Source organism: Salvelinus namaycush, chromosome 3 (assembly GCF_016432855.1).
Source record: "Salvelinus namaycush isolate Seneca chromosome 3, SaNama_1.0, whole genome shotgun sequence".
NCBI lineage: Eukaryota > Metazoa > Chordata > Actinopteri > Salmoniformes > Salmonidae > Salvelinus > Salvelinus namaycush.
In genome coordinates, this window is record NC_052309.1 from 94,874,237 (window position 1) to 94,901,434 (window position 27,198).

Genomic DNA, 27,198 nt, shown 5'->3' on the forward strand with positions numbered 1-27,198 from the left:
TTATTCCACTCATTATCTGAATGTTGTTGATTTTTAGATGTGGCTGCTGTTACAGTAACAAGTCACATAGAAAAGTGGATCTTGAGCAATGTTGCATGGAGCAGAAATCTCACCAGGCTACACCAATACCTTTTTACTGTAGGTTTCTACTACATGTTACAATACCCCTATATCTGATGGTTTCTTCTATGTATGTACTGTATAAGAATACTGAAACTATGAGACTGACATTTTTCTCAACATGCTCCAAGTGGGATAACGAGCAGCAGGTATGTCTCCCTGGGCGGGGTGAACCATAGTATGGGATACAAAGAGAAAACACCATCTTGACAACTGAGTGTCTTGTTTGTAAATTGCTGTAAGTGTAAACTCCGGGTTGCAAACCTTATTAAACAAACTAACCTCTGATCAAAGAAGTTTCCTGTGGTCACTTGTATGAACATATACAGAAAGTGTAAGGAATTTCTGCCCTGTTATCATTATTTCTATTCATTACGGAATAGTAGGCTGATAAATAGGCAAATCATTTGGAGTCGTGCATCTATAACAATTGTTTGCAGACCGTCATAATACCAAAGAAGAAGAAGACCCCTTCCTTCACAACAGCTCTGCTCCGTGAAGCGCAGCAAGTATGAATGTCCTGACTTCTGCCAAGGTTGCATCGCCGTAAATGCTGTATGGCCACTGCAGATGTCAGATTGAACATACATCGGACTTTACTGTTTCACCGCAAGGATGGCGCAGCGCTAATCGGTATTTATTTACGAGGACACTTACTGGGCCTCAGCCAATAAAAAATATGTGGACGCTCATGAGTCAGAGAAGAGGCAAAGAGAGAGGCCCAACTCGAGGGAAAATCTGTCGCCTTCCAGCAGGTGACGTTTTTTCGCTCCACCAGGCAAGGAGTTTTTGTGTGGAGGTCAATGAAAATGTGTTGAATTTGGTCAATCAAAAAACGAATGGCTTATTTGCTATGTGAGGTTTATTTGATCGAATAGAAGTTTCTTAGTCTGCACCCCTAAGACCGCTTTAAGCCCATGGCGGGACGCTTTTGCGTCTTCCTTTCAGAGAACCGCTACACGCCCTATAAAGGCATCTAGCCATGAGCTAATTGGAAAGACAATAGCAAAGAATTTCTCTAACCAAGATGTTTTTGTTGTTTCTATAAATACCTTAGATTTGTGATTTTAGATTTTATTTGCAAATATAAAAACAATACAACCACACGTGGACATAATGCATTTACTATCATTCAGGATGATTCTAAAACAGTGAAACATGTAATGTACAGTTTAAATAGATTCATGATATAATACAAAAGTATTTTCTAGCATAATGACTCCCTAAACCGCCTCACCCACTTGAAGAGAGATGTTGATGTAGGTGGTGGCGGCACCTACATTGTACAGTAGGTGGCGGCACCTCTTAAACACCACAGAAGAAGCTGAAAAGCATCAACAGGAAGTACTTTGTTACCATCCTCAATCCAAATACATTTCACAGGCTTTTGCAGGATGTTTCTAGTATAAAATTAGTCTACATGAGACGCTCATTTGTCACAACTAAAATGGAGTTTTGATATTTATAAAGTTGTGGTCGAGCTTTTCTTTATCTGAACGTTGTGACAAAGAAAGTAACGGTAGCGTACACATTTAGCGTGGTTTATTTATTTTTATTTTTTTAAAGATTACAGTAACGTCAGCTTCCACGATGGATCGGGTAAGTTTGGTTGACTTTTATTAAAAGTATACCTATTGTGGTGTATAAAATGTCTAGATCCAGTTTTCACGTGTGATCTTCCACATCCATGAGTTCGATTTGAACAGCAGGACAAAAGAAACCATGGTGGTAATTTCAGCCAAGTAGCCTACTAGCTCATCGCACACAGATTGATGATACAAGGCAATGCGCAACCAGCAGCAGGTCAAGTCAGAACCAGGGAGAAATAATTAGGCATCGGCAACACCAGTGATGTATATAAACCCTGGATTGCTGATGCTATATATTGGCCATTGAGAGGCTTTGAAGGCACCGGTTAACTTCTTTGAGGTGTCAGTTTGACCACACACACCGTTTACACACTAATTTGTGGCGCCCAAATTAAAAAGGCAGTTGAAAATAGGTGATTATTGTTGCCAGGCTACCAGTTATGGTGCTTTTAGCTTGTGTTTTCCCGGGTCTTTAAGCAGAGGTAATACAACAATTATAGCTAGTGTCGAAGAATGGTATGGAGTTAATATTAGTCAAATTATTGAGCGTGTTCTCAGCGCAAATAAGCATCAGAAATGGTCCTTATTTAGCATATCAAGATCCTGATGTAGACCTCAGTCAAGAGCATATGCATTGTATGTGCTGAGAAAATATACCATGTAGGCCTACTGTCAGTATTTGTCATCATATTGAGAAAATAAGATGTCCTCATAGGCCCATCTCATGATATATAATGAGTCAATATCTGGCCATACCATGTATGATATCAGGAGGGAATCCAGAAATTATTTGAATAAAATAATGAATTTCATATTTGTCTAATTATTGAGCCTTTGCTGAAAACTCAGAAATTCTCCTTATTTTCAGCATATCAAGATTAATATATGGACCTCAAACAAGAGAAGCTTCATGTCTTGAATGTGCTGAGGAAACACAGATATGCAATGTATACAGTCAGTATTGATCAACATGAAGAGAGAAAATAGGGTGTCACATACCTCAGGATATTGAATGATTCCATATCCGGCCATAGGAAATGTCCATGTGTGATATTCAGAGTAATCCCAATATCATATATGTCTAAAATAAAATAGTTTTGATATATCGTTTGTTACATTTGAACTTGAAAAAACATTGGAACAAAGACATCTGGATTCAGAATTTCTGTTACAAATTCTAGACGTCAGATTAAAATGAGAATATACAGTCTGTTGGCTGTTGCACTCTAATAGCTAAAATCAGTTTTGAACTAACTGTTGAAGTATGTTTAGAATTGACCATGGATAGTCAAAGGTAATTGTCTCCAGCTTTCACTAGGTGAATAGCTCAATTAATTGTGACGGTCTCACTTCCCATTGAAAGCTAAGGAAAATGGTTGTCATTGAATTAAAGGTTGTGTACCTTAAGGTCATATAACTCAGCCATTGATACTAAACAAAGAAATCCCCATGTACAATAGAGGCTTATCTTCCTTGTCCCTATTACAGCTGGCCTCTAGCCTAAAGTGTTGCAGTTGTGCATCCTATAGATTTATATAATCAGGGTTTCGGGACCGAGCTAAAGTTGGTTTTATATTTGGGCATTCAACAGACATTCGCCAAAAGCCATTTTAAAGCGGTATAAATCAATAACTTATTCACCGTTTGTCACAGAATCATCAAACTAGATATGATTTATTCTATAAATGTCAAGCATACTTTTACAACCTTTGTTTTGAGGAATAATTCCACTTTTGATTTGATAGAAATACATAAAATCTCAAATATATATATATTAAAGATGAAGAATTCAATAACTAATTCAGTGATTGTCGGAGAAAAAAGTGAAAAATATGCATTTATTTGCAATAACTTTAAAGAAATGTTAATTTCAAGTGCAATTTGTTCTATATGAAGTCAGACAATGTTTACAATCTTAAATTGTATGCCAAATCAATGTTTGTGTAACGGTTGCCTTCCTCCTCTTCGTCTGAAGAGGAGGTGTAGCAGGGATCGGACCAAGACGCAGTGTGGTTAGAATACATTCTTCTATTTATTGAAGACGACAACGAAGAACACGAATACAAACTACAAAATAACAAACGTGGCAAAACCGAAACAGTCCTATCTGGTGCAGAGAACACAAAGACAGAAGACAACCACCCACAAAATCCCAACACAAAACAGGCTACCTTAATATGGTTCCCAATCAGAGACAATGACAAACACCTGCCTCTGATTGAGAACCATATCAGGCCAAACGACAATCCCCACATAGAAACACAAAACATAGAATGCCCACCCAGCTCACGTCCTGACCAACACTAAAACAAGGTAAACACACAAGAACTATGGTCAGAACGTGACAGTTTGCATTTTTAGTGCAACAGTTCCACATTTTAAAGTAGTTAAAAGGCACAACAGTTATGTATTTATATGTCTCTAATTTAACAGCAAAGAGGCCCCTTCCAATCATTTTCTATTTTGGCTTTGTTGAAGTCCTTCTTTGTCATCCCCAGACAAGCTGAATGGTACCATCTCTGGCACACAGAGCATTCTATCTGCAGTATTAAAAACATAAAACAGGGTTATGTTTATTTACATGTAAATTACAGTTCTGGAATACCCAAATTATGTTACATGCTTTTGCAATCAGGAACATTTTTAAATTGAATTGGATTTTTGTTCAATTGCTAAATTGACTTTAAATGACATGCATTTGACCACAACCCTGACAGAAGTTAATCATCGTTGAGTATTCAGGCAATATAAATCGTATAGTCATAAAGGCAGACATTTTGGGAAAAAAAGTATCACACTTTAATTTTGTAATATCAAACATTACAATAAAGTTTCAAGACAAAGTTTCATACTTCTAAATGTCTTGAAGGATGAAACTACATGAGCCTACTGTTATATTACACAAAGACAAACCCAGTTGGTCAGATGACCTTCAGTTTTCTCTGGATGATGCAAAGCACACATTGAGCAGTCTTGCTTCATATTGAAGACTGGAAGAAAAAAAAGAGGACCACATTTTTATGCCTGGTTGAAGTCCTAGGTTTTAATGATTAGTGCCAGTAGATTGCAGAGGGGTTCACATACAGTTCAGAGACAAATCATAATGTAAACATTTAGCCCAACAACAAAACATGTACTGTCCACTTCTTATAGTAGTGGATTTTTTGTTATCCACCCTCTAGTATCTTTCAATACCCATGGTAATATATAAATATAGACAGACTACATGCCCTCTATCAAATCAAAACTGGCATGTTTCCTCCAAACAAAGGTTGTAAAAGTATACTAGACATTTATAGAATAAATCATACCTAGTTTGATGATTCTGTCATAATCAGTGAAAACGTTATTAATTTATACCGCTTTAAATGGCATTTTATTTATTATGTATTTCTATCAAACCTTGACTTTTTCCTCAAAACCAATGTTGTAAACGTATGTTAGACATTTATAGAATACATCATACATAGTTTGATGTTTCTGTGACAAATGGTGAATTCAAATGACTTTTGTCGAATGTCTGTCGAATGTCCGTCGAAGTCCGAATATAAAACCAACTTTACCTCGGTGGTTTCGGGGGCATTAGCCCCGTTCCCCAAACCAAGCACCACACAGCTGGAACAGCGTGCACTGCAGAGTTGTTGACAAATATCCTACACATGGACTAGTCCCCCATCCAGATCGGAGCTGTAAAAAGAATGAAGCCTGTCAAATGCCTAGCTCTTACCATAGCTTGGACTATAGAACTAGCTAGTGTTGCAAAAGCCAATTGCAATTGCATTGCATAAGCTAGCAGCGTGGCAATTTGCCCAACGTTTGGTGTTGGTTTTGAACTGATGTAGTTAGCTAGCTAGCTATGTTTTGTGGAAAAATTTAGGACTGACATTTGGAAGTGAATTAGCTATCATTAGCTTCCTTATGTGTCTAGGTCAGCTGTTGTTGCCTGGCTTTACCTGCCGAATGGCTTTGTTATATGTGTATCAAACCTCCCATAAACAAATATAGCTAGCTACCTTTCTTTGCCCGTTCATTAGCTAGCTAGCTTTCAGCTGACTGGTGTTACCTAGCTAGCTACAGAGGCTAGCTGCTGGACTTTGGGCAAATAAGCTAATTTTAGCTAATAGTAACTGTATTGTTCCAGAGCAACAGAGTTACTGACCCGTTTGAATATAACTCGGAGATCCGGCTGAAAATATGTCAGAAATGCTACAAAAAAGGAGCTCATCGTTGGTTGCTAATGGACGACAATGTGCACGTGGAAGTGAGAATCTGTTGGAGCTACAAACTTAGTCAATACGATGTTTTTTCAATCAAATGGTCACTTTATGGTAGCTACAGTGCATTTGTAAAGTATTCCGACCCCCTTCACTTTTTTCCCACATTTTGTTACGTTACAGCCTTATTCTAAAATTAATTTAATGTTTATTGACTCATCAATCAACACACTATACCCCATAATGACCAAGTGAAAACAGGTTTTTGACATTTTTGCAAATGTATAAAAAATAAATATACTTTATTTAGTATTCTGACCCTTTACTCAGTACTTTGAAGCACCTTTGGCAGCGATTACAGCGTTGAGTCTTGGGTATGACACTACAAGCTTGGCACACCTGTATTTGGAGTTATGTAAGTCCCTGGCTAAAAATATCTTGGTCGACCGAGAGTAGTCTGTTTTTTCGACCAATCGATTGGTTGAAATGTCAACGTGTATTTTTCCCATATATAGACACACCCTATGTCTTTGAATAAAGTCAACTAAAATCAGCTATAAGTGTACCAGAGTCTATTCTAAAGAACAATATATTAAGCTTTTATTACAGCAAAGACTAAAAACAGTTAGTAAATTGCCGTTTAGTTATTGTTTAGGCTAATTATACAAAGCTCCCTTTATTACTTTGTTTTAAAACTAAAATGCTTGATTGCATTTCAAAGCATGAATGACTCGTCTGTGTGATGAAATTAAGAAATTATTGATTGATTTCATGTGTGGCAAACTGATTTGTATTCTTTTTACTTTTGGTTTTGTACACAAGCTTCGAACAGCTGAAAATACAATATTTTGGGTTATGGAAAATACACTGCTCAAAAAAATAAAGGGAACACTTAAACAACACAATGTAACTCCAAGTCAATCACACTTCTGTGAAATCAAACTGTCCACTTAGGAAGCAACACTGATTGACAATACATTTCACATGCTGTTGTGCAAATGGAATAGAAAACAGGTGGAAATTATAGGCAATTAGCAAGACACCCCCAATAAAGGAGTGGTTCTGCAGGTGGTGACCACAGACCACTTCTCAGTTCCTATGCTTCCTGGCTGATGTTTTGGTTACTTTGATTGCTGGCGGTGCTTTCACTCTAGTGGTAGCATGAGACGGAGTCTACAACCCACACAAGTGGCTCAGGTAGTGCAGCTCATCCAGGATGGCACATCAATGCGAGCTGTGGCAAGAAGGTTTGCTGTGTCTGTCAGCGTAGTGTCCAGAGCATGGAGGCGCTACCAGGAGACAGGCCAGTACATCAGGAGACGTGGAGGAGGCCATAGGAGGGCAACAACCCAGCAGCAGGACCGCTACCTCCGCCTTTGTGCAAGGAGGAGCAGGAGGAGCACTGCCAGAGCCCTGCAAAATGACCTCCAGGAGGCCACAAATGTGCATGTGTCTGCTCAAACGGTCAGAAACAGACTCCATGAGGGCCCGACGTCCACAGGTGAGAGTTGTGCTTACAGCCCAACACCGTGCAGGACGTTTGGCATTTGCCAGAGAACACCAAGATTGGCAAATTCGCCACTGGCGCCCTGTGCTCTTCACAGATGAAAGCAGGTTCACACTGAGCACATGTGACAGACGTGACAGAGTCTGGAGACGCCGTGGAGAACGTTCTGCTGCCTGCAACATCCTCCAGCATGACCGATTTGGAGGTGGGTCAGTCATGGTGTGGGGTGGCATTTCTTTGGGGGGCCGCACAGCCCTCCATGTGCTCGCCAGAGGTAGCCTGACTGCCATTAGGTACCGAGATGAGATCCTCAGACCCCTTGTGAGACCATATGCTGGTGCGGTTGGCCCTGGGTTCCTCCTAATGCAAGACAATGCTAGACCTCATGTGGCTGGAGTGTGTCAGCAGTTCCTGCAAGAGGAAGGCATTGATGCTATGGACTGGCCCGCCAGTTCCCCAGACCTGAATCCAATTGAGCACATCTGGGACATCATGTCTCGCTCCATCCACCAACGCCACGTTGCAACACAGACTGTCCAGGAGTTGGCGGATGCTTTAGTCCAGGTCTGGGAGGAGATCCCTCAGGAGACCATCCGCCACCTCATCAGGAGCATGCCCAGGCGTTGTAGGGAGGTCATACAGGCACGTGGAGGCCACACACACTACTGAGCCTCATTTTGACTTGTTTTAAGGACATTACATCAAAGTTGGATCAGCCTGTAGTGTGGTTTTCCACTTTAATTTTGAGTGTGACTCCAAATCCAGACCTCCATGGGTTGATAAATTTGATTATCATTGATCATTTTTGTGTGATTTTGTTGTCAGCACATTCAACAATGTAAAGAAAAAAGTATTTAATAAGAATATTTAATTCATTCAGATCTAGGATGTGTTATTTTAGTGTTCCCTTTATTTTTTGAGCAGTGTATATTTAAAAGCAGTTTAGATGCTGCAATGATTCTATACACTATACTTGCTTGTTTTGTCACAAACTGAAATTAGGTGAACTATAAAAAATGTAGCAACCAGGAAATGGTGGAGCAATTTCTTTATCGTGTTACATAATGTTTTTTTGGTAGGCTTACATGTATTGATTTTGTTTTCTGGCACACATGGTCCTCACGCTAGTGTAACAGTATAACTTTTGTCCGTCCCTCGCCTCGAACCAGGGACCCTCTGCACACATCAACTGCCTCCCACGAAGCGTCGTTACCCATCGCTCCACAAAAGCCGCGGCTCTTGCAGAGCAAGGGGAACCACTACTTCAAGGTCTCAGAGCGAGTGACGTCACTGATTGAAACGCTATTAGCACGCACCACCGCTAACTAGCTAGCCATTTCAGATTGATTACACTAGCTCCACTTCTACCTAGATACTATGTTACCGAATCCCTAATTGTCTTTCCATCCTCCTAAAGTGTGCACTTTTTCACTTCCATTCACTGATTTGAAAGGAAATGACTGGTATAAAACATATTGATTACTTTTGAAAATATTTTCCTGTCATTTGTTAACAATTCATTTAACTATCTTTTAATCAAATTGCTAGAAACTGAATTACAAAACCAAAATTGTATAGTGTCGAGTTTACATACAGTTTGAAAACTGTATAAATTGACATTCATTTAATTTAGGGTTAAGGTAAAACCAAATAATTTATGGATATGGCTGTAAATACTACATCATCCTTCTTTAGCCAGTAGGGCAAAGTGGGTCACTTTGTGATACCATTTCAAATGATGGTGTAGTGTACAATGTACTGCTGAAATACTTGGCTGGTAAATTGTAGTTTATTCCACTCATTATCTGAATGTTCCGGCGCCGACAGAGATGGCTGCCTCGCTTCGCGTTCTTAGGAAACTATGCAGTATTTTGTTTTTTAATGTATTATTTCTTACATTGTTACCTCAGGAAATCTGAAGTTTTATTACATACAGCCGGGAAGAACTATTGGATATAAGAGCAACGTCAACTTACCAACATTACGACCAGGAATACGACTTTCCCGAAGCGGATCCTCTGTTTGGTCCACCACCCAGGACAATGGATCGGATCCAAGCCGGCGACCCAAAACAACGGCGCCGCAGAAGGGGCAGACGGAGCGGTCTTCTGGTCAGGCTCCGTAGACGGGCGCACCGCTCCCGAGTATACTACTCGCCAATGTCCAGTCTCTTGACAACAAGGTAGACGAAATCCGAGCAAGGGTTGCCTTTCAGAGAGACATCAGAGATTGTAACGTTCTTTGTTTCACGGAAACATGGCTGACTCGGGATACGTTATCAGAGTCGGTACAGCCACCTGGTTTCTTCACACATCGCGCTGACTGAAACAAACGTCTCTCTGGTAAGAAGAAGGGTGGGGGTGTCCTTTTGTTCACCTGACCTAGAATTCCTTACAATCAAATGCCGACCGCATTATCTACTAAGATAATTCTCTTTGATTATAATCACAGTCGTGTATATCCCCCCCCCCCCCCCCCCCCAAGCAGACACATCGACGGCCCTGAAAGAACCTCATTGGACTCTATGTAAACTGGAAACCACATATCCTGAGGCTGCATTTATTGTAGCTGGGGATTTTAACAAGGCTAATCTGAAAACAAGGCTCCCTAAATTTGACCAGCGTATCGAATGCGCAACCCGGGCTGGCAAAATCCTGGATCATTGTTACTCTTAACTTCCGCGACGCATACAAAACCCTCCCCCGCCCTCCTTATGAAAAATCTGACCACGACTCCATTTTGTTGCTCCCAGCCTATAGACAGAAACTAAAACAGGAAACGCCCGTGCTCAGGTCTGTTCAACGCTGGTCCGACAAATCTGATTCCACGTTTCAAGACTGCTTCGATCACGTGGACTGGGATATGTTTCGCATAGCGTCGGACAATAACATTGATGATTACGCTGATTCGGTGAGCGAGTTTATTAGCAGGTCCCCACAGCGACTAATTAAACCTTCCCCAACCAGAAACTGTGGATTGATGGCAGCATTCGCGCAAAACTGAAAGCGCGAACCACTGCTTTCAATAAGGGCAAGGCGACCGGAAACATGACCGAATACAAACAGTGTAGCTATTCCCTCCGCAAGGCAATCAAACAAGCTAAGCGTCAGTATAAAGACAAAGTAGAGTCGCAATTCAACAGCTCAGACACGAGAGGTATGTGGCAGGGTCTACAGTCAATCACGGACTACAAAAAGAAAACCAGCCCTATCACGGAACACGATGTCTTGCTCGCAGACAAGGTAAACAACTTCTTTGCTGGCTTTGAGGACAATACATTACCACCGACACAGCCCGCTACCAAAACCTACGGGCTCTCCTTCACCGCAGCCAACGTGAGTAAAACATTTAAACGTGTTAACCCTCGCAAGGCTGCCGGCCCAGACGGCATCCCTAGCCGCGTCCTCAGAGCATGCGCAGACCAGCTGGCTGGCGTGTTTATGGACATATTCAATCAATGCTTATCCCAGTCTGCTGTTCCCACATGCTTCAAGAGGGCCACCACTGTTCCTGTTCCCAAGAAAGCTAAGGTAACTGAGCTAAATGACTATCGCCCCGTTGCACTCACTTCCGTCATCTTGAAGTGCTTTGAGACACTAGCCAAGGATCATATCATGTCCACCCTACCTGACACCTTAGACCCACTCCAATTTGCTTACTGCCCCAATAGGTCCACAGACGACGCAATCGCAATCACTCTACACTGTCCTAACCCCTCTGGACAAGAGGAAAACCTATGTAAGAATGCTGTTCATCGACTACAGCTCAGCATTTAACACCATAGTACCCTCCATTAAGCTCGAGACCCTGGGTCTCGACCCCGCCCTGTGCAACTGGGTCCTGGACTTCCTGGTGGGCCGCCCCCTGGTGGTGAGGGTAGGGAACAACATCTCCACCCCGCTGATCCTCAACACTGGGGCCCCACAAGGGTGCGTTCTCAGCCCTCTCCTGTATTCCCTGTTCACCCATGACTGTGTGGCCATGCACGCCTCCAACTCAATCATCAGGTTTGCAGACGACACTACAGTGGTAGGCTTGATTACCAACAACGACGAGACGGCCTACAGGGAGGAGGTGAGGGCCCTCGGAGTGTGGTGTCAGGAAAATAAAAGAGATGATCAGAAAACAACAAGGGGAGCACCCCCCTATCCACATCGACGGGACAGCAGTGGAGAAGGTGAAACGTTTTAAGTTCCTCGGCATTCACATCATAGACTAACTGAAATGGTCCACCCACACAGACAGCGTGGTGAAGAAGGCGCAACAGCGTCACCAAAAACACTCACAAACTTTTACAGATGCACAATCGAGAGCATCCTGTCGGGCTGTATCACCGTCTGGTACGGCAACTGCTCCGCCCACAACCGTAAGGCTCTCCAGAGGGTAGTGAGGTCTGCACAACGCATCACCGGGGGCAAACTACCTGCCCTCCAGGACACCTACACCACCCGATGTCACAGGAAGGCCAAAAAGATCATCAAGGACAACAACCACCCGAGCCACTGCCTGTTCACCCCGCTATCATCCAGAAGGCGAGGTCAGTACAGGTGCATCAAAGCTGGGACTGAGAGACTGAAAAACAGCTTCTATCTCAAGGCCATCAGACTGTTATACAGCCATCACTAACATTGAGTGGCTGCTGCCACTCAAATCTCTAGTCACTTTAATAATAAAAAAAATGGATGTAATAAATGTATCACTAGCCACTTTAAACAATGCCACTTTTTATATAATGTTTACATACCCTACATTACTCATCTCATATGTATATACTGTACACTGTACCATCTACTGCATCTTGCCTATGCCGTTCGGTCATCGCTCATCCATATATTTTCATGTACATATTCTTATTCATTCCTTTACACTTGTGTGTATAAGGTAGTTGTTGTGAAATTGTTAGATTACTTGTGTGGTGGATAATCGTTTCAAAATATAACACTTACAATAACTTGTGAATTCAATATAGGCTTTTAATACAAGTATATCAGAAGCAAAGATGGTCCGCGGAACACACACTTTCCCAGAGCACTGGCTCTGTATTTATACACACACAGCATATGAGTCCATCCCACATGTTAATGAAGTTACTTCCCTCAGGTCATCTGCCACCATTATCTTTCAGTTCAGGCTTCCTGCTTGTTCATGCCCAATAATGCCTATATCCGCTCTTGATTAAATTATAATGGTGGCAGGATCCTTTTGTGTCCTAAAAATAATATATGTCTATCTTACCCTAAGCACTTATGGCCTTGAGTAATATACTTATGTCTGTTAATCTTTGGTTTCCTGTTCTTTCCAGAATGGCAAATGCACTCAAGAGTCGCCTTCTCCTCTTGTGGTCTAATTTACATATGTCTTTGCTCTATATAGTATTATATCTGTCCCTATATGTAACAATAACTACCACACTTGATAGATATTACTGCATGGTGGTCGGAACTAGAAGCACAAGCATTTCGCTACACTCGCATTAACATCTGCTAACCATGTGTATGTGACAAATAAAATGTGATTTGATGTTGTTGATACGCTGTAAGCTGATGATTTTAGATGAGGATGCTGTTACAGTAATACGTCATATAGAAAAGTGGATCTTGAGCAATGTTGCATGGGGCAGAAATCTCACCAGGCTACACCAATACCTTTTTACTGTAGGCTTCTACTACATGTTACAATACCCCTATATCTGATGGTTACTTCTACGTATGTACTGTATAAGAATACTGAAACTATGAGACTGACATTTTTCTCAACATGCTCCAAGTGGGATAATTAGCAGCAGTAGTTCTGGTGTTTGGGTATTTCACAGGTGTTATCATCTTTCACATTTCGGAAGGGGAAGGGACATTCGGCCCATATCGAGAGGAGCTCCACATTCTGGTTCTGCTCCTCGTTCTAGCATCTCCTAATATCTCCTAACATGAATGTACCCAGAACGGCGGCTGACCAATTACGTGAGACTTTAGTTCTGGGTTAACCAAGACTAACTCAGGGGTGAAAGATGTGTTCAACTCAAATGAATGTTCAATCAAAGGTTCTGAACATAAAATGGGGCAATACAAGTGTTATCAGTTTTGGCATTTGTACTAAGAGTTAAAGAAAAAGATTTAAACCACATCCATTTGAAAAATGTGCCAAAGTGATTAGAAAAAAAACGTACATCTGTGGAAAGTAGTGAACGATTACACACTTCAAGAAAAAGGAGATATTTTAAGAATGCATGGCTAAAGTAATCAAATGTTTGGTCTAATGATATTCTATGTACTTTACTTCCTGTGGTCACCAGGACAGAGCTAGTCCCTCCACCATGCCGGGGTCCCCTGGTCACAACTCTCCCGGTAGCGCCTTACTGCTGGGTCTGAAGAGGGAGTCTGTGCGGCTGGTCGACTGCAGGAAAACACCAGGGCAGAGTGGAACTGTGAGAGAAGGACACGAGGAGGGAGATGGAGATTTGATTTCATCAAGTAAGAACAATGGGGGGGTGGATGAGACTACAATCTGCTTCTGTAACTTCTGTTAATTGATTGATAAACAATATACACTCAGTGGCCAGTAAATTGTCAATCCAGTTTCGTGAACGGAGGAGCGTGTTACTAATAAACTGACCATAGAGTGTATTTATTGAAGAGGGAGGCAGGTAGTCTAGTGGTTAAGGCCAGTAATCGCAAGGTTGCTGGTTTGAGTCTGAGCCAACAAGGTAAAACCATCTGTCTGTGCTCTTGAGCAAGGTACTTAACCCTGATTGCTCCTGTAAGTCGCTCTGGATAAGAGCGTCTGCTAAATAACAAATCATTTTTACAAAAATAACATTATTATGGACCTGTATTTCCAAAACCTAGTTATTCAATGTCTTTGTTTCACAGGGGACACACACCGTTGTTCTCTCAGTGGGAGGGGCTTATCATCTGGTGAGCCTCAACAACATCCTGTTGCTGACGAGACAGAGAAGAGTCTCTCCAGATCAGAACATCTCAAGAAACACCAGCAGGGACGTACAGGGAAGAAACCTCACCACTGCTGCTCTGACTGTGGGAAGAGTTTCACAAGCCAGAGTGGCTTCATTATTCACTGTGATCAGTGTGGGAAGAGTTTTGCTGCATCTAACACCTTCAAATCTAATGTAAGAATTCATACAGGGGAGAAGCCTTACCTCTGTCTTGATTGTGGGAAAATCTTTGTTAGTGCAAGAGCCTTAACCGTACACCAGCGTGTACACACTGGAGAGAAGCCTTATAGCTGTGATCAGTGTGGAAAGAGCTTCAATCAGTCATGCCACCTGACTACACACCAGCGTGTACACACAGGAGAGAAGCCTTATAGCTGTGATCAGTGTGGAAAGAGCTTCAATCAGTCATGCCACCTGACTACACACCAGCGTGTACACACAGGAGAGAAGCCTTATAGTTGTGATCAGTGTGGGAAGAGCTTTGCTGTATCAGTAAACCTTACTAGACACCAGCGAATACACATAGGAGAGAAACCTTATAGCTGTGGTCAGTGTGGAAAGAGCTTTGCTCTAGCTTCCACCCTGACTACACACCAGCGAACACACACTGGAGAGAAACCTTATAGTTGTGGTCAGTGTGGAAAGAGCTTTGCTGCAGGTTCCACCCTGACTACACACCAGCGAACACACACTAGAGAGAAGCCTTATATCTGTGTTCAGTGTGGGAAGAGCTTTAATCAGTCAGGGACCCTGAAATCACACAAGCTAACACACGCTGGTGAGAAAGAAGCCTTATTCCTGTGATCAGTGTGGGAATTGTTTCAGTCAGTTATGGACCCTTTATTCACACCAGTGAACACACACTGGAGAAGGAACCTTATGTCTGTCTATGTGGGAAGAGCTTTGTTAATTTAGGGCCAATGAGAAAACACCAGAAACACAAACTTGCTGTATTTCATCTCCCTCCCTTCTGGAACCGGTTCCAGATCCCTAAATAAAGGATCAGTAGAAAACATCCAGTGAACAGTCATATCCATCTCCCATTCTTAAACAGTTGCCTCAGTCTGATCACCATGGTAACCTCTGGAGCATAATATGCAGCTCTGATCTGGGATCAGGTCTCCCCTGTGTCTATGTATTATCACACATTGATCTAAATGGATAAATGTTATCATAAAATGTTATAGGGAACCTGTGTGTTTGTGTGTGGGAGGGATGTTGATAATTGTATCTTCTTTCATATACTCATGATACTATTATTATTAAATGTCATGAGGAATAATGTTTCAACAATAGGTGTATATTAATGTATTCAATTGATCAATACATTCAATCCATTATCTTCTAAACAAGAAGTTATCACTTAAATTGTGTATTTTATATATCTGTATTGATTAAAATGATCCTAAATCTAAATCTAATTATTTCCATGAGTTCAAGGCAAGAACTATGCATACTGTGTCTTGTAACAACGGTTAATGTAATAACTTTTAGATTTATAATGTAATAAAACCGGTAAATGTAATATTTTGTTGGTTTATATGATAAAATGTTGAATTGTTGTCGTAATAACCTTTTCCACTTAATGTAATAAGTTATTGGTATCAGGTAACAACAGTAGTGCAGAAGGTGTTGTATGCTGAGGCAGTGAAGAGAGTAGTAGAGGAAGATTGGTCCAGGGTGAGGGATCCTGAGAGGATCCCTGTGATTAGGCCGAGGTCACTAAAGAGTGACAGGAAATGCTTCAGTAAGATAAAATTTTTGGGCGTTCATGGCCATGGTTGTCAACTGTACCGCAGGAATAGAATGTAAATCACAGTGGATAGATGTGGTGCCAGCTGCAGAGAACTTGCGTGTACAATATTTTACTGCAGAGTTACAAGGTGTTTTGAACGATAATAACCTGTCCTCCCAGTCTGCTGGCCTGGTGTAGAATCAGAGGGCCAAAGAAGTGGAATAATGAGGTTTTAATAGGTGTAGGGTCAGTTGGTTGGGCATTTTTTTCACGAAGTGTAATGAACTCATACCACAGAATAGTAGGCTGATAAACAGACAAATCAGTAGGTAGCGGCATGCACCTATAACCATTTTTAGCGAACCGCCATAATACCAAAGAAGAAGACCCTTCCTTCGCAACAGCTCTGCTCCGTGTAGCGCAGGAAGGATGAATGCCCTAACTTCCACCAAGGCTGCTTCGCTGTAAATTGTTTATGGCCGCAACAGACGTCGGATTGAACAGACATCGGGTTTTACTGGTTCGCTCCACAGATAGCGCTGCTGTAACCCATCTAGTATTGTATAGGCTACTTTTGCTGTGCCTGAGACAATTCAAACTATCTGGACGATCGAAGGGGACGTTGTTCCAACAGACTCTCGTGTGGAGGTAGACGATAACAGACAACAGGATTATTGGTGGATAGGGTGAACGTTTTATTGACTAATAGATCAGGTAAAATCTAATCCAGGATCGATCAGAAGTAAGATTAACCCACATCCGACATTTGTCACAACTTAAATCGAGTTTTGATATTTAAAAATGTTTGATTGCTCTGGTCTAGCTGTTCTGTATCTGAACGCTGTAACAAAGAAACTAGTGTAGGCTAGCTACAGATTTACTGTCACTTTTTTGTTGTTGAAGAAACGCTGAAGAAAGAATAGTTTACACGATGGATCGGGTAAGTTTGGTTTACTTTTATTAACAGTATGCCTACTGTGGTGTATAACATGTCTAGGTCTAGTTATCATCTTTGATCTTCCATATCCATTCGTTCCATTTGAACAGCTGGACAAAATAAACAATGATGGTAATAAACACTTGGGATATTTTGTCCTTCAGCAAAGTACCCTACTAGCCTAAATCCCTCAGATTGATACAAGGCCATGTGTAACGAGTAGGTAAAGTCAGAACCATGGAGAAATGAGGCCAAGCCTACACCTTGCAGTAGCGGTGTGTGGGTAAAAACACCGGGAAGGTAGAAAAAAGAGCCAAATTACAGCCTGTGTTGTGATAATTGCGTTGTTTGCTCTATAACCTGTTAGTTCATTTGCAGTGACTCAGACAAGACATGAAGACAGTGGCAGAATAAATTCAACCACACATTTAGTTCAATCATAAAACCGGAGAGCAACATCTGTCCTGTGAAGTAAACAAAACATTTTGTATGTAACAAACAGTTACATGACCTACAGCATGGTCAAGCCAGTTAATTTTTCCGACATTTTCAAACTACTAAATAACTATTGGTTTAGTTACCAGAAGTGTCATGGAAAAATTGCAAGATTATGTTATAATGCTTTTATTGCATCAAATGGTTGTTTATTCGACAGAACAGAGTATTCTGTTCACTATTGTGTGTGTTCTACTGAGGATGGGCCTCTGGGAGATAACACTGACAGGAGATTTACCATGTCTTTTGGGTGATAAAACCTAAAGAGCATTCCAGAGGAGTTAATGTTTCTGCTCTATACCGTACCAGGGAGAGATGTTTCCCGTTTGGAGTCAGAGGGCCAGACACTGGTCTATACAATGAAAACTGTTGACACAGCAGATGCTGCTTGCTATGTATTATAAGTATCTTTCATACAAATCTTAACCTTGTGACCCATTCTATGTATCTATTGTTCGTCATGTAGGTTGAAAGGGGTGTATCTAGGCTATAAAAGACCTTTGTACTTTTGTCTCGCCACTCTCAACGGATCATTAGAAATGGTGAATCGTTGACAAGTCATTGCTATTGCAAAGCTCTCATTATTAAAGATTTAGTTTAAGTATAACTCTGACTTGTGTGATAAGTTTGTCTCTCCTCATTTGATTGTAAAGAAACGAACCACCACACAAGTCACACAGAAAACAGGGGCTGCCTCCACTATTCCAGCACTACCTCACGTGAACATTTCCATCCATTAAGAAACAATGATGTGCGCCGGAAGAAATGGCGGCAGTTTTACGGGCGCCCAACCAATTGTGCTATTATATGTTTTTTTCACGTTATTTCTAACTTATTTTGTACATAATGTTTCTGCAACTGTATCTTATGGCAAAAAAGAGCTTCTGGATATCAGGACATTGATCACTCACCTCGGATTAGACAAATATTTTTTCTTCAACAAGCAGGACGCACAGGACATTCACCTAACACCCAACAAGGCCAACAGGTACAGAGGACACAGAGCGGGGTGCCTCGTTCGGATCCGCAGAAGCCGAGTGGGAAAGCTGCCATTACCGTCAATATTACTCACCAACATGCAATCATTGGACAATAAATTAGACGAGGTACGATCACGAATATCCTACCAACGGGACATCAAAAACTGTAATATCCTATGTTTCATGGAATTGTGGCTGAATGAGGACATGGATGTTCAGCTAGCGGGATATACGCCATTAAGCAGCGAGTCGGAGTCAGAGGCCGAGCCTTCTCCGGTCTCTACTTCTCCCGTTACGGGGTCTGAGACACCGAAGCCTCCCACCATTAGCAATGACAAATTGAAAACCCTAGTCATTGGCGAGTCCATTACCCGCTGTATTAGACTTAAAACGAATCATCCAGCAATTATACACTGTTTACCAGGGGGCAGGGCTACCAATGTTAAGGTTAATCTGAAGATGGTGCTGGCTAAAGCTAAAACTAGCGAGTGTAGAGAGTATAGAGATATTGTTATCCACGTCGGCATCAACAATGTTAGGATGAAACAGTCAAAGGTCACCAAGCGCAACATAGCTTTAGCGTGTAAATCAGCTAGAAAGATGTGTCGGCATCGAGTAATTGTCTCTGGCCCCCTCCCAGTTAGGGGGAGTGATGAGCTCTACAGCAGTCTCTCACAACTCAATCGCTGGTTGAAAACTGTTTTCTGCCCCTCCCAAAATATAGAATTTGTAGATAATTGGCCCTCTTTCTGGGACTCACCCACAAACAGGACCAAGAATGGCCTGTTGAGGAGTGACGGACTCCATCCTAGCTGGAGGGGTGCTCTCATCTTATCTACGAACATAGACAGGGCTCCAACTCCCCTAGCTCCACAATGAAATAGGGTGCAGGCCAGGCAGCAGGCTGTTTTCCCAGCCTGCCAGCCTAGTGGAGTCTGCCACTAGCACAGTCAGTGTAGTCAGCTCAGCTATCCCCATTGAGACCGTGTCTGTGCCTCGATCTAGGTTGGGCAAAACTAAACATGGCGGTGTTCGCCTTAGCAATCTCACTAGAATAAAGACCTCCTCCATTCCTGCCATTATTGAAAGAGATCGCGATACCTCACATCTCAAAATAGGGCTACTTAATGTTAGATCCCTCACTTCCAAGGAAGTTATAGTCAATGAACTAATCACTGATCATAATCTTGATGTGATTGGCCTGACTGAAACATGGCTTAAGCTTGATGAATTTACTGTGTTAAATGAGGCCTCACCTCCTGGTTACACTAGTGACCATATCCCCGCGCATCCCGCAAAGGCGGAGGTGTTGCTAACATTTACGATAGCAAATTTCAATTTACAAAAAAACCCGGTGTTTTTGTCTTTTGAGCTTCTAGTCATGAAATCTATGCACCCTACTCAATCACTTTTATGGCTACTGTTTACAGGCCTCCTGGGCCATATACAGCGTTCCTGAGTTCCCTGAATTCCTATCAGACCTTGTGGTCATGGCAGATAATATTCTAATTTTTGTGACTTTAATATTCACATTGAAAAGTCCACAGACCCACTCCAAAAGGCTTTCGGAGCCATCATTGACTCAGTGGGTTTTGTCCAAGATGTCTCCGGACCTACTCACTGCAACAGTCATACTCTGGACCTAGTTTTGCCCCATGGAATAAATGTTGTGGATCTTAATGTTTTTCCACATAATCCTGGACTATCGGACCACCATTTTATTACGTTTGCAATCGCAACAAATAATCTGCTCAAACCCCAACCAAGGAGCATCGAAAGTTGTGCTACAAATTCTCAGACAACCCAAAGATTCCTTGATGCCCTTCCAGACTCCCTCTGCCTACCCAAGGACGTCAGAGGACAAAAATCAGTTAACCACCTAACTGAGGAACTCAATTTAACCTTGCGCAATACCCTAGATGCAGTTGCACACCTAAAAACATTTGTCATAAGAAACCAGCTCCCTGGTATACAGAAAATACCCGAGCTCTGAAGCAAGCTTCCAGAAAATTGGAACGGAAATGGCGCCACACCAAACTGGAAGTCTTCCGACTAGCTTGGAAAGACAGTACCGTGCAGAGCCCTCACTGCTGCTCGATCATCCTATTTTTCCAACTTAATTGAGGAAAATAAGAACAATCCGAAATGTCTTTTTGATACTGTCGCAAAGCTAACTAAAAAGCAGCATTCCCCAAGAGAGGATGGCTTTCACTTCAGCAGTAATAAATTCATGAACTTCTTTGAGGAAAATATCATGATCATTAGAAAGCAAATTACGGACTCCTCTTTAAATCTGCGTATTCCTCAAAAGCTCAGTTGTCCTGAGTCTGCACAACTCTGCCAGGACCTAGGATCAAGGGACACTCAAGTCTTTTAGTACTATATCTCTTGACACAATGATGAAAATAATTATGGCCTCTAAACCGTCAAGCTGCATACCTATTCCAACTAAACTACTGAAAGAGCTGCTTCCTGTGCTTGGCCCTCCTATGTTGAACATAATAAACGGCTCTCTATCCACCGGATGTGTACCAAACTCACTAAAAGTGGCAGTAATAAAGCCTCTCTTGAAAAAGCCAAACCTTGACCCCAAAAATATAAAAAACTAATCGGCCTATATCGAATCTCCCATTCCTCTCAACTTTAAAAAAAAAAAGCTGTTGCGCAGCAACTCGCTGCCTTCCTGATGACAAACAATGTATACGAAATTCTTCAGTATGGTTTTAGACCCCATCATAGCACTGAGACTGCACTTGTGAAGGTGGTAAATTACCGTTTAATGGCGTCAGACCAAGGCTCTGCATCTGTCCTCGTGCTCCTAGACCTTAGTGCTGCTTTTGATACCATCGATCACCACATTCTTTTGGAGAGATTGGAAACCCAAATTGGTCTACACGGACAAGTTCTGACCTGGTTTAGATCTTATCTGTCGGAAATATATCAGTTTGTCTCTGTGAATGGTTTGTCCTCTAACAAATCAACTGTGTCTCAAGGTTCCATTTTAGGACCAATATTGTTTTCACTATATATTTTACCTCTTGGGGATGTCATTCGAAAACATAATGTTAACTTTCACTGCTATGCGGATGACACACAGCTGTACATTTCAATGAAACATGGTGAAGCCCCAAAATTGCCCTCGCTAGAAGCCTGTGTTTCAGACATAAGGAAGTGGATGGCTGCAAACTTTCTACTTTTAAACTCGGACAAAACAGAGATGCTTGTTCTAGGTCCCAAGAAACAAAGAGATCTTCTGTTGAATCTGACAATTAATCTTGATGGTTGTAAAGTCGTCTCAAATAAAACTGAACGACCTCGGCGTTACTCTGGACCCTGATCTCTCTTTTGACGAACATATCAAGACTGTTTCAAGGACAGCTTTTTTCCATTTACGTAACATTGAAAAAAAATCGGACATTTTCTGTCCAAAAATTATGCAGAAAAATTTATCCATGGTTTTGTTACTTCTAGGTTAGACTACTGCAATGCTCTACTTTCCGGCTACCCGGATAAAGCACTAAATAAACTTCAGTTAGTGCTAAATACGGCTGCTAGAATCCTGACTAGAACCCCAAAATTTTATCATATTACTCCAGTGCTAGCCTCCCTACACTGGCTTCCTGTTAAGGCAAGGGCTGATTTACTCCTAACCTACAAAGCATTACATGGGCTTGCTCCTACCTATCTTTCCGATTTGGTCCCGCCGTACATACCTACACGTATGCTACGGTCACAAGACGCAGGCCTCCTAATTGTCCCTAGAATTTCTAAGCAAACAGCTGGAGGAAGGGCTTTCTCCTATAGAGCTCCATTTTTATGGAATGGTCTGCCTACCCATGTGAGAGACGCAGACTCGGTCTCAACCTTTAAGTCTTTATTGAAGACTCATCTCTTCAGTAGGTCCTATGATTGAGTGTAGTCTGGCCCAGGAGTGTGAAGGTGAACGGAAAGGCACTGGAGCAACAAACCACCCTTGCTGTCTCTGCCTGGCCGGTTCCCCTGTCTCCACTGGGATTCTCTGCCTCTAACCCTATTACAGGGGCTGAGTCACTGGCTTACTGGTGCTCTTCCATGCCGTCCCTAGGAGGGGTGCGTCACTTGAGTGGGTTGAGTCACTGACTTGGTCTTCCTGTCTGGGTTGGCGCCCCCCCTTGGGTTGTGCCGTGGTGGAGATCTTTGTGGGCTATACTCGGCCTTGGCCCAGGATGGTAAGTTGGTGGTTGAAGATATCCCTCTAGTGGTGTGGGGGCTGTGCTTTGGCAACGTGGGTGGGGTTGTGGTCCCGTGTGGCTCAGTTGGTAGAGCATGGCGCTTGCAACGCCAGGGTTGTGGGTTCATTCCCCACGGGGGGACCAGGATGAATATGTATGAACTTTCCAATTTGTAAGTCGCTCTGGATAAGAGTGTCTGCTAAATGACTTAAATGTAAATGTAATGTAAATGTTATATCCTGCCTGTTTGGCCCTCTCCGGGGGTATCATCAGATGGGGCCACAGTGTCTCCTGACCCCTCCTGTCTCAGCCTCCAGTATTTATGCTGCAGTAGTTCATGTGTCGGGGGGCTAGGGTCATTGTTATATTTGGAGTATTTCTCCCGTCTTATCCTGTGTGAACTTAAGTATGCTCTCTCTAATCCTCTCTTTCTCTCTCTCGGAGGACCTGAGCCCTAGGACCATGCCTGAGGACTACCTGGCTTGATGACTCCTTGTTGTCCCCAGTCCACCTGGTTGTGCTGCTGCTCCAGTTTCAACTGTTCTGCCTGCGGCGATGGAACCCTGACCTGTTCACTGGGATTACTATTATTTGACCATGCTGGTTATTTATGAACATTTGAACATCTTGGCCATGTTCTGTTATAATCTCCACCCGGCACAGCCAGAAGAGGACTGGCCACCCCTCATAGCCTGGTTCCTCTCTAGGTTTCGGCCTTTCTAGGGAGTTTTTCCTAGCCACCGTGCTTCTACACCTGCATTGCTTGCGTTAAGATTTTCCTTCACTGGAACTAAGGGGCCTAGCCCGAACCATGAAAACATCCCCAGACAATTATTCCTCCTCCACCAAAATTTACAGTTGACACTATGCATTGGGGCAAGTAGCGTTCTCCTGGCATCCGCCAAACCCAGATATGTCAGTCGGCAGCGAGTCTTACACCACTCCAGCCGACGCTTGGTATTGCGCATAGTGACCTTAGGCTTGTGTGCGGCTGCTCAGCTATGGAAACCCATATCATGAAACTCCAGACAAACAGTTATTGTGATGACGGTGTCCAGAGGCAGTTTGGAACTCGGCAAGGAGTGTTGCAACCGAGGACATACGATTTTTACGCACTAAGTACTTCAGTACGCGATGGTCCCGTTCTGTGAGCTTGTGTGGTCTACCACTTCTCAATTGAGCCGTTGTTGCTCCTAGACGTTTCTACTTCACAAAAACAGCACTTACAGTTGACCGGAGAAGCTCTAGCAGGGCAGAAATTTGACAAATTGACTTGTTGGAAAGGTGGCATCCTATGATGGTGCCACATTGAAAGTCACTGAGTTCTTCAGTAAGGCCACTCTACTGCCAATGTGTGTCTATGGAGATTGCATGGCTGTGTGCTCAATTTTATACACCTGTCAGCACCGGGTGTGGCTGAAATAGCCAAATCCAATAATTTGAAGTGGTGTCCACATACTCAAGAATGTACTGTATTTATACTGTGGACTCCGACATTGCTCGTCCTAATTGTATTATATTTCTTAATTTGATTATTTTACTTTTAGATGCGTGTATTGTGAATTGTTAGATATTACTCTACTGTTGGAACTAGGAACACAAGCATTTCGCTACACCTGCAATAAGATCTGCAAAGTCCATGGGAGTAGCTAGCTAGCATTGGAAAACTCCATTACATTGCATGCATTCTAAGGTAGCAGCGTGACAATTTGGTTTTGAACAGATGTAGCTAGCTAGTTATGTTTTGTGGAAAAATATAGGCCTGGCATTTGGACGTGAACTTGCTATCGTTAGCTAGCTTTTGTGTCGATGTCAGCTGTTGTCTGCTAGCTAGCTAATGGCTATAGTTATTTGTGTAAAAAACCTTCCATAAACAATTACAGCTAGTTAACTTTCTTTGCCTATTCGTTAACTAGCTACAGAGGATAACTTAGCTGCTGGACTTTGGACAAGCAAGCTAACTTTAACTAATAGCAGCTGTATTGTTGCCAGGCAACAGAGATACTGACCAGGTTTGATAGAACTCTGAGATTTGTAGCACATCGTTGGTTCTTAATGGACAAATGTGCACGTGAAAGTTGCGCCCCTGGGTTTTGGTGTATTTGAGTTGAAGGAAAAAGGAAACCGCACACTGCTCTTGATAGTATCACCGATATTTAATAAGCTTACGTATCGGCCTTCGTCAGAGCTTTAGTGATTTTTTAAAATGTGCACCCTTATGTAGACCTGGCCCCACCCACATCCGTTCTACACATCGAAGGGGGTTGGAGGCAAAGGAAAAACAAATAAGTGCTACCAAATATAACAATATGCATTTCATAGATATTACAAAAGTGTATAAATAAGGCGTATTGAACTCGTCTGTAAAACCTCAATGAGGACATAGCAAGTTCTCATTAGTCATTGGGTACATCGTACGAAAAACGTCAGAGTAATCTACAATAGGCACATATTTCATGTTCAAATTCACAACATCACATACATAGGCTTTTCATCATTAAGTCCTTTCGGAAATAATGTCTGGAGGGTAAAAATCCCAAAACATTCTCTTTTACTCAGAGTCATAGGCGGAAATCCCAGGGGGGACGGGGGGGACACGACCCCCCCATCCTGGGAAAAATATGATTTGTCCCCCCCAATCTATCACTGTAAACATAACTATGTAATTTCAATAATATTAATAATACGCAATGAAAGCACTTGTGCTGATTATAGACACTTAATAGCGCGTTTTTAAGTTTCAAAAGATTGTGACCACCCCGCCCTTTGCCTCACAATGTTTTGATCCACTGCCAGTTCTTTAGCTGGCAAGGTAATAGAGGGTTCGTATCTACTGTCCGAAAGGCACTCAATGTACGTAACTGACGTGAGGTTAATCCAGTCAATCGCGCCACAGCAATGTTTTTTTTTTATTTTTTTTATGTTGGCAGGGTTCACACACTAGCTGAATTTGCAGAGCTAGCGCGCAAACTAAAGTAAACGTTAACCATCAAGCTAGCTAGTACCTATTCCATTTATGTGGCGTCGTCAAAGATGGAATCTTTGCTATCGTCAGTTTATTCCAAGATCAGCATGCAGCTGTAGTGCTTCAAAGTCCCTGTGATAAGGTTAGCGATAAACTGAAGTCCAAACTGAACAGAACTACACTCTCTTATACCATTGTTTTAAATATATTTAATGGTCTTGTTGCAAAAGCTAAATTGTCGCTAGTGAACTTTTTTAAATTTATTTTATTTCACCTTTATTTAACCAGGTAGCAAAGATTATAGCAAACACCACAGAAACGGAATTGGTGCTCGCTAGCTTTACAAATTCAGCTATTGTTGGAAGCCAGCCAATATGAAACAAACTATATTAAAATTAGAAAAGGTTGTAGCATATGTTGTGTAAATGTGTGTGTGTGCAGCTAGACCGGCCAGCCAGCCAGGTAGAAAAATGGCGGACATCGGAGTATTTTTCAGTACACCAAAACGCAAAGTAAGAACTCTAGTAGCCTAATATCTCAAAGACTAGTTGATAAAATGTTCATAAGAAAGAAGTGAAATGGTAATGGCAATGTTTCACAATGATGTCATTAGGCAGAGCAGGCAACAGATGGCACACAGACAGCAGAGCTGGGGACAGATATGCAGGGACAGACTGGTAGAGACAGGGAGTCTCAGGTAAGTTTGTTGAGTCTTTGTTTGGCAACATTATGAAAGGTTCTCAATGTTTTTAACTTGTAAAATAGGGACATAATTGGAAAATGCCATGGATACCCCCGCTCTCAACCTAAACTGATGACTAAACTAAGATTTGTTTATGGCAATGGTATTGCTGTTGTGGTTAATTGTGTAGTTTTGGGTACCGGTAGTTAGGAGTACGGCAAACACCTTATTTATTTTCTAGGAGACAGACTGAGTCAGTGAGGGTGGTGAAAGGGTAAGAGCCAGGGAGAGAGACTTCAGAGAACAATGTCACAGCCACGGCAGGACCAGGTGTCACCCTTGTTGCCAGCAGCACCAGTATAGGGGACAGTGGCACAGCATTGTCTAGTTACCTCAGTGATGGCACAAAACCATATCAGCCACACCCACAATTTTTGAACCGCAAACTGTTGCCAACAGAGTGTTGACGTTTCAAGAGGCCCCAAAGCACAGGATGAAATTCTGAACATCATGGCCAATACAATCATTCGAGGCATTGCAGCTGAGATTAGGTCTCTTCCTATTGTACAATTTTCATTAATTGTTGATGGTACTCAAGATGTCTCTGGTGCTGAACAGGAGAGTGTCTTTCTGCATTATGTTGACCATGACCTTGTCCCTCACGAGGAGTTTATTGGGCTATACAGGGTGTCGGAGACAACAGGCGAGGGCATTGCGAAAGTGGCAACTGAAGTGTTGTTGAGGCTCAATTTGCCCATGTCTGGCTTATGTGGGCAGAGTTACGATGGTGCCTCAAACATGGCAGGAAAATACA

At 42.2% G+C, this 27,198-nt stretch overlaps 2 protein-coding genes across 3 annotated transcripts in view; both read left to right on the forward strand.

The window, feature by feature from the left end:
• Nucleotides 1-27,198, forward strand: part of LOC120043725 (gastrula zinc finger protein XlCGF57.1-like) — a 714,153-nt gene that overhangs the window by 6,195 nt on the left and 680,760 nt on the right. The gene's annotated exons all lie outside the window — the stretch shown is intronic.
• LOC120043731 (zinc finger protein 239-like) lies at nucleotides 1,486-16,168 on the forward strand. 2 transcript variants are annotated; one of them, XM_038988297.1, is made up of 4 exons: nucleotides 1,486-1,719; nucleotides 13,720-13,897; nucleotides 14,297-14,653; nucleotides 14,738-16,168. In XM_038988297.1, the coding sequence occupies exons 1-4, from the start codon at nucleotides 1,711-1,713 to the stop codon at nucleotides 15,181-15,183; spliced, it is 990 nt and encodes a 329-aa protein (XP_038844225.1). In that variant the 5' UTR covers nucleotides 1,486-1,710; the 3' UTR covers nucleotides 15,184-16,168. The 2 variants fall into 2 exon arrangements, with proteins under 2 accessions (XP_038844225.1, XP_038844224.1); XM_038988296.1 differs by having other exon boundaries at nucleotides 14,297-16,167.